At 46.1% G+C, this 8,960-nt stretch overlaps 1 protein-coding gene across 4 annotated transcripts in view; it reads right to left on the reverse strand.

Annotated features, from left to right (window-relative positions):
- nova2 (NOVA alternative splicing regulator 2) overlaps nt 1-8,960 on the reverse strand; it is a 75,157-nt gene that overhangs the window by 19,859 nt on the left and 46,338 nt on the right. For all 4 annotated transcript variants that reach the window (XM_034605545.1, XM_034605544.1, XM_034605542.1 and 1 more), the window contains one exon: nt 1,902-2,068. In XM_034605545.1, coding sequence (XP_034461436.1) covers nt 1,902-2,068 — 167 coding nt within the window. The remainder of the gene's footprint in view (nt 1-1,901; nt 2,069-8,960) is intronic.

The raw sequence follows: 8,960 nt of genomic DNA on the forward strand, positions 1-8,960 counted from the left end.
TTTACGCGTTGGCGCCCCCTGGTGGCACTATCAAGAAAGACACTGTGGCAGACCCCCCTTCCCATAAACTCTGCTGATTAGATTGGCTAATTAGGGCCGACGAGCATCATTCTCTGGGATTAAGGACTTTTCTAGAGCTAAAGCCGAGGGGACAGAAGAAAGTGAGGGGGACCAGCGGTGGACATCGTGTCCTCGGGCCCCATGTGATCAAAACGTGCTTCTGCAAACAGTCGCTGAAGTTTTTAAGAACTTGCTGTGAAGAGACTGAACGACCAACGACAGAGATCAGTGAGCGTGAATGTTTCCTGGAGGAAGCTTCTGTGGATCAGTGTTTTCAACAACCCGACATCGTTACGTAAACATCGGGCATATTGTGAAGTGACAGCGACTCATCCTGCCACCGTGAACTTCCTCACAGCTGGTCGAGAGAGAGAGAGAGAGAGAGAGAGAGAGAGAGAGAGAGAGGGAGAGAGAGAGAGAGAGGGAGGGAGAGGGAGAGAGAGAGAGAGAGAGAGAGGGAGAGAGAGAGAGAGAGAGAGAGAGAGAGAGGGAGAGAGAGAGGGAGAGAGAGAGAGAGAGGGAGGGAGAGGGAGAGAGAGAGAGAGAGAGAGAGGGAGAGAGAGAGAGAGAGGGAGAGAGAGAGAGGGAGGGAGGATGAAAAGGCTCAATACTACAGGAAGTCAGTGGGATGGAAAGTGCCGACTTCTCCATTAAGATGTACACACAAAGTTTGTGTGTGTGTGTGTGTGTAGCAGCCAACAGTTCATGTCACATGTGGAGTTTGTCTTCACACCTCACACACTGCATCCTGTCTTCTTTTCTCTCTCTCTCTCTCTCTCTCTCTCTCTCTATTCATCCTCCTTTCTCTTTCCTCCATCTACATCCTGCACGCCGGCCAAAAAGCAGAGTATAGTTTTCACCCCTATCTCTGAGTGTGTGTGTGTGTGTCTGTGTGTGTGTGTGTGTGTCTGTGTGTGTGTGTGTGTCTGTGTGTGAGCTTATCCCCACACGATTAACGTTTGGAGCTGATCAGTCCAAGGTCAAAGGTCAAGGTCAACAAAGTGACGCTCTGAAAAACATGCAGAAAACTACGTCCTGCATTAATACATTTTAAACAGGTACCTCTGCATCTCATTGGATTCATATACATAGAAGCTTATTTACGGATCTAAAAATAATTTAGGATCATATGGTAGGATAATGACATCATCATCATGATGTCACTATAAAGTCAGTCAACGACTACAACATAAAAACAAAAGCATCGTCTGATTCAGTGAAGACTTTCCTCTGCGTCCTGGCAGCGTTAACATCGGAACCAAGCTGTGACATCATCGTTTCCCAAGCGCACAGATAAACAGAAACCAGAGGTTTTTCAAAATCTGCACTTTAGCATGTGGACGAGAGGCTCACACACGCACACACACACACACACACACACACACACACACACACACACACACACACACACACACACACACACACACACACACACAGAGGTACAAGTTCATTTCTCTAAACCTCCGCCTCAGTGGGGTGTTTACAGCGCGTGTGCATCATCTCCTCGTTGCCCTTCTCATCCGCTCCCGTCTGTTTCATTTCCCTTTTTCCTGTGGTTTTTTTGCTCATTCAGCTTTCGAACAGAAAATCACAACTCGACCACAGGAACACACACACACACACACACACACGACTTGTCGTTTCCAAAAACAAACACTTTCCTCCCTCTCTTCCTCACACAGCCTTTCAGCCGAGGCCGAGCTGGCACACGCGCACAAACAAAACCGATAAACACACACATGCACGGTCGCACACAGGATTGTAGGGACACACTCGGCCGCTCCGGGTTCTTCCTGGAATAGAAACGGAGCAGAATAAACAGCAGAGGCCGTGACACCGACCTGTTTGACGCGGTCGGGGTTGACGGTGGTCTGCGGCTGCAGGATGCTGACCGGCTCTGTCTTCTGGGTGCTCTGAGGCATCTCCCTCACCTTCTCAGCGATGAAGTCGTGGACGCCGTTCAGCGCCTCCACCGTGCCCTGGATCAGACACACCCGCTCTGTCGTCCCTGCACACAAAGACAAAGACAGACAGGTCATGATGTGTGTTCGAAGTGAAGCAAAGAGCTTTTGCAAATAGTCTTTCTTCGTTTTATTGCTGTTTCCATTTATACTTTGTTTCCTGTGCACAGTTCACATAATCCCAGCCATGATGTCAGACATAAACAACAAAGAGGATGTCATTCCACATCGTTTATACAAACATTTATTTCCATCACACGTTTCCACCAATACAGCTTTTCTATATTTAGGATTTTCTGTTTTAATAGCGGCTGGTTTTATTCAGGTTTTCTTTAAAACACTTCCTCAGGTGGGTGGAAACTCTGGGAGCAGGTAGAGCCGGGATGTTCTGTCCCAGTTCTCACTTGAAGACGCAGAATTTTTCTATTTTCATCATTTTTATGTGCAGTTGAATGAAAATAAATCAAAAAAAAGTAAGAGCTGTGAGAAGAAGGATACCAAGAACCAGTAATGATCCCCTCTGGGAAATTATGCTTCCTGCTGCAGCTTCGTAATAACGGCAAGGATTTAAAATAAAAAAAAAACTTTAGACATTAGATTGCACTGCTCGAGGAAAAACTAATCTTGGCCGAGATGCAATTCAACACAGCGCTGCGAGACAGAGATGAAACAAAGCAAGTTCGGAGCTAAGAGTCTAAAATAAGCGAAGCCATCTAAAAATGAACTTCTTGACCTCATTCAGAAATCACCAGAGTGAATATTTCCTCCCCTGAACGCATCGGAATCACTCAGCTCAGTTTACGTCTGTTTCCAGGACGTCAACATTCATTCCCCCGGTCACATGAAAAATAAAACACGCCGCAGTGATTTCCAGACCTCGGCCTCACTCGGGGCAGAAACGTGTGCGTAAGCATTAAAAGCTGCAACGTCGAGATTTATATCGGCTTCAAACAAACTGGTTCAAGTCTATTACACCAACTGAGACGCGGTGGAGGTGCAGGGGATTTACAACCCAGCACTTTACAATCCCACTAACTGGGATTTATGTTCTCGGAAGAAAAGTCATAACATAGCAGAACAGACGACTTGCAGGGAATAAGAGAAACAAATGGAGGGAAACTATATATTTCGTGTACGCGTGTGAATGTATGTGCACGTTGCAGCTTGTGCACTTGTTACCCGGGACTGTAAAAAAAAAAGCCACACAAAACACTGTTTACAAGATTAGAAACTAAGTGACTGAGTCTGTGATCAAGAGAAGATCAAACAGAGCCGTCTGTGTTAACACAATGAGTCAAGTATGTTTGAAATGAAACAGTAGGAACGAGGTCTTAACTTCAATCTGAACATCATTTACCAAAATCCACAGGATCCAGATTTAAATCCTGGATCTACAACAAAATGTAACAAGTTCTTCTTTGACCCAAAACATCTTCTTCCACCAAAAGAAACTCAGATTAAAACAAACCTCCTTAGTAGAGGTAATAAAATGAACATTTCAAACACCTTAACCAAGTGTTCTTGATTTCCAACGTGTTTTTAAAACTGGTGGGCGTTATATCACTTCTTAATATTTTCAGATATGATCCATGTTTCACAGGTTCAGTTTGGTTTTCTGTGTATTTTCCTTCATAGTTCCAGGGAAAACAATAAGGAGGCTTTTGCATCGTAGTGAACATCAGGACTTATTGAAGTGTGCAAATTCATTTTTTTACCTATTTTATATAAATGAATGAAACTTATAGCTGCCTGGAGATCAGCACTTTGATATCAGAGTCAGTGTTTCAACGTCAAAACAGTGAAGAACGCACCAGTGTCCCATATGTTATATAATATATCATCATATATTCTGAGAGCAGACAGACAGACAGAGGGACAGACAGACAGAGGGACAGACAGAGGGACAGACAGACAGAGGGACAGACAGAGAGACAGAGGAGAATCTAGGCCAAAGCAAAGCCTCTCAGTCTGACTTTATCTCAACAACACACTGAAAGTAAATCTCTCTTTGGCCATCACTCTCGTTCTCTCTCTCCCTTTTAGCCTTCACTCTCTCCCTCTCTCTCTACTCTCTTCCTCTTCCTCACTCTCCCTTCCTTCCTCCCGGCTCAAACTCTCTTTCCTTCCCTCTTCCTTTGCCCCTGTTTCCTCCTCCATCTCTCTCCGCTCTCTCCCTGGACTCCAGTATTTAGTGGGATCTGCTCTTATCTGGGCCCAGCAGTGAGTCAGTTCCCGTCTCCTCCCTCCCGCTGCATTGTTTGCCCGGCTCGGCCTGGCCCGGCTCGGCCCTCCTCGGCTGCACTGAGAACAGGGGCACAGAGGGAGTGAGGGATAAAAGCTGCGCTGGGTGTGTGACGGGGGTCTGGGAGCCGCCGGTTCGTCGAGGAGTCGGAGTTCAAAATCAAAAATGCTCTTTGAAAGCTGAGACGTGAAAATACACAAGTGCAGCAAAAGAAGAACGAGAAAGCAAAGCAACGCTCAGAAGATGAAGATGAATCTTCCTTCTGCACCTGAACCATAAATATTAGATATTTTATATTAATTTGAAGGATTTCTAACGTTTTAAAGCGTGAAATGTTGATTCGAGGACTCACAGCCACAAACACAGTTCAATATGAATGTGAGAAACAACAGAGGCTAAAAATAAAACACAGGCGCATTCAGGCATCCGCAGCTTTTGGCTACCTGGCCCCCTTCTCACGTACTGTCGGCATTAAACTGATATTAAATCCCATTCCTATTTTTACAGTGGGTGGACAGCCGCCGCAAATGGTCACTGACGACAGCGGCTTCAGTTCGGAAAAAATGAATGCGACCAATCACAGACACGGGAGTGCGATAGTTCAGGTGCAGCAGCACGCCAACGTTCTGTGGGTAAACATTTCAGCATCATTTTGCATTTCATTCGGCGTCAGTGAGCAGAGGGACATGTCCGAGTGTGTGTGTGTGTGTGTGTGTGTGTGTGTGTGTGTGTGTGTGTGTGCGTGTGCGTGTGTGTGTGTGTGTGTGTGTGCGTGTGTGTGTGCTGATAGTGAGGAAACTGGGCCTTGCCTCTCCTCGACAGCTGGTGCCCTCTGGGTAATCTGGATCCATCCAATCAGAAGCAAGGATTAGCAGGCCATTGTCTTGGCATGAGTGTGTTTGTCTGTGCCCGTGTTGTGTGTGTGTGTGTGTGTGTGTGGGTGCCAGTGTGTGTGTGTGTGTAACCGCAGAGGGAAAGGCCACTCTGTCACTGGAGATCATATTGAAGCTGTTGTGCAGCTGAGCAAAGACCTGCTTCGTTTCATTACTAAATATTTACCTAAAAGGTCAATTAATAACGAGGGCAGCCGATAAGCATCGTGTTTAGAGCGGGGGGGGGGGTCGAGCTTCGTCCTCGGTTCATCTGTGTTTTACTCAACGTTAGCGTGCTCGTGTCTCGGTGTCATGTTGTCCCCGCAGGAAACACTCAGACTCATAAACACAGACGCACAAATGCCAAACCACCGCCAACAAAACAGAATTTACACTTCTCACAGATTGAGAGGGAGCTCTGCTGGCAGCTTCCACTGGTCCCACTGGTGCAAGGAACTTCAGTGTGTGTGTGTGTGTGTGTGTGTGTGTGTGTGTGTGTGTGTGTGTGTGACTGTGTTGGTCTTTGTATGTATCTTTTGCATTTCCTCTTGTGAAACACACCTCATCACTTGACATTTTAACGGTGGGAAGCAGCTGCTGAAGTAATATCTGCTCTACGTCGTATTTAAATAACTTTATGAGACATTTTCCATGTTGCTCATCTCGACACAGAACACAACAAGAAAAACTATTCAAAGCATATTTAATATCTGCACGGACACAGTCAGACTCAGAGGTTACAAACCTTTCAGATGAAGCTTGTGTTTTGTGTTAGTATAACAAGAACCAGAACGACATCGGCTGACCACCACCACTGAAATGTGTGTTTCAGACCAACTTGCTCTAGTGCTGAGAGGAATGTTTCAGAAGAAGATGGGAGTCGAGACATAAACCAGAGATAATTACTGGAATCAGATCTGCACCACAGAGCTAAATAATAGACAGGGGAGATTACAAAAATGAAACAAGGTTATAAAAGGACCACAACACACTGAGTGGAGCAGACCACAAAAAAGAAGTATGAGTCACGTTTCGTAAGTCTCACAACTTCCATGTTTTGGAAAGTTTCAGGTCAGGAGGACGTTTCTGAGATGAAACACCTGCAGCAGCGCCGGCGAGGAAATATCAATAAAATCGATTGCGTCATGGTGCTGGTTCTGTGTATGTGCTGCAGCAGTTCACAGCTCCAGTCGAGCGTCACGCCAGAGAAAACTGCATCGTCAGGAACAAAATGTACAAGAGGTTTGACTCGTGGAGCTCTTAGATCCTGAATTCCCCAAATCCACACCGGACGTGGATTTCTGCTCCTCACGTCCACAGTGACCAGCTGACCCAACGGCACTGTGTTCAGCACTCAAACATTAAATCATCATCACCGTCATCATCATCATGATCCAGGCTGTGGACCCTGTCAGATGTTTTTATTAGAGTCGAGCTAGCATGACTCACTCCTTCCTCCTCCTCCTCCTCCTCCTCCTCCTCTTCTCCGAGGACCAGAGGAGGCGAGCCGCTTCTCTTCTGATTTCTGACTCACAGGAGCTCACAGGAAAACATATGCATGCTCAGTGTGACGACGCACGCCGATGCTGCCGGAGAAAGCAGCGCGTTGCTCGGTGTTAAAACCTGAACACTGAGACGTGTGGACGTGTCAGTCCGTCCTGCAGAGGGAGCGAGAAGACGCGTCATGTTTGTTTTGTGTATACGGTGATGAGGCGAGTTCTGGACGGTCAGCAAGAGGCGAGCGGTGAAACCTCACACTGACCGCTGCCGTCGTGTCGTCACACCGGCTCCTCGCTGTAAAGATCCTCCGTGCGCTCGGCCTGTTAATTGCAGCAGAGCGATCAATCCGCAGCCAGCAGCCGTGATTCATTCCCTCCAGCCTCCTCCAGCCGAGGGTGGAGAGAGCTGGCCGCTGTGGGCTGCCGTAGCATAATGTCAGATCACTGGGAACAGTCACCGGTTTCTAACGCTGTAAAGGTCAAAGGATGGAGATCTCACACAATGCACGAAGTTCAGTTTACTTAAAGTTGAAGAAACACTTCACGATGTAAACTCTCAGCTTGGGTTTGAAAGATGTGGACATTTCTCAAACAGGGGAAGTCTGGATTTGTTTAGGTGCATTATGGGAGATGTAGATTCTTTACCTTTACAAGGAAGCAGAAATTGGGATATCTACAGTATTATATTCTTTAATATATATTTTTATAAAACACTGTATCTCTAGCAAACCTCCGCGCTTTGTGGAAGTGCAACATGAAATACAACAGCAGCCCTTTCACAATTTACAGATGATCGCCGTCATAATGGAATAACTTGTATTTGTTGTCGTGGTTTCCCTGAGAATGTTTAATATATTTAATATATACATGTATTGTGAATGATATTGTACAATCTAATGTATATGTTGTGTACAAGAAAATCTGAACCAAACCTTTGTGCCGTAAAAAATGTCTTGTATCTGTAAAAAAATTTAAACAACTGATAATTTGTATAATCATAAGAGCTTGATGATGATTTAATTGGGTGTTGACAAGCTGCTGCTGTAAACTCGGCCTCTCAGGAGGATTTTATGTTGGTAAATTTCGACCACGATGCAAAAAAAGACTTACTTCAACAAAGTCGGAACGTTTCCATGACCTGAAAATCTCTATTCCTTCTTGTTTTATTAATGTTGTTTTATCCAGCGCAGACAAGCACAAAAGGCATAAACAGTCTGGTTTCCTCCACATCTGACAAACACAGCTAGCGCCACGAAATGAGAAACGAGTTGTCAGATATTTTCTGGTAAATTCCTGCAAAATGACCCATTTGTAAGAAGATAAAAAAAAGACTGGGACTCATGAAGTCCCTGAAACTTTCCCTTTTTACAAATTTCAGAAATATCAGCAAAGAGCAGACGAGATGTGACAGCGTCGCCGGAGGTCTTGTGTTCACAGGTACACGATGTTCAACCCCTGCGAAGCCGAGACGTGCAGCTTTTCCACTTCCAACACAGACAGAAACAAACATCAGCAGGAGAGAGAGAGAGAGTGAGAGACGACTGATACAGAGGTTTCACACGAGTTCTGTCACATCGAGCGAGGCGAGGGGAGAGCGACGGACGAGAGAAATGGACAGAAAGTCCGAGAGGGAGCGGCAGATCGGGCTCCGAGTCACGATAATAACGTCAAAGTGGAGTGACACCGGAGAAAGAGGGCGAGACAAACAGAGACGGGCAGAGTCAGACAGGCCGGGACGCAGAGAGAGAAACCTCTGTGAGACCTGTCACAACAAAGCAACGTCAGAGAGGACGAGACACAAAAAGACAAGGGGACACTGCAGCATGTACACAGGATGTAGACAGACGGACAAGTTCACGTCGCGCAGGACACACAGAAGATGAGATTCATAATTCATCCAAACAGCTCGGAGCTTTTGTCAGAGAATCAAACTGGGGTTACTCTTTGATTTTTCTAAGCAGCTGCAGAACAAAAAGACCGAACGCAGCGATAAAGAGACAAAGACCGAAGTCGAACACAGCAAACGTTGTGTTAAAGGGAATCCATGCCGAGTCAGACTGATAATTATGGGATAAATTCAATAGATAAATGAATATCTCCCAGTTTAAAACAACCTCCCAGGCTCCAGCGGCTGCGACTGGAGGCGCGGAGCGACGTGGCGGCTGGTTTAATGTAAGCTCATTAAACAGATCTCCTTAGGCGGCGGATAAGCTCAGGTTAACTGGCTACCTCTGATCAGATCCGCTGGATTAGCCGAGCGTTAGAGGGGCAGCTCGACGCCTTGTTGTTCCGCGGGGTTAAAGAGCGAAAATAAAACAAGCTTAAG

This window comes from Hippoglossus hippoglossus, chromosome 13, assembly GCF_009819705.1.
Source record: "Hippoglossus hippoglossus isolate fHipHip1 chromosome 13, fHipHip1.pri, whole genome shotgun sequence".
Lineage (NCBI taxonomy): Eukaryota > Metazoa > Chordata > Actinopteri > Pleuronectiformes > Pleuronectidae > Hippoglossus > Hippoglossus hippoglossus.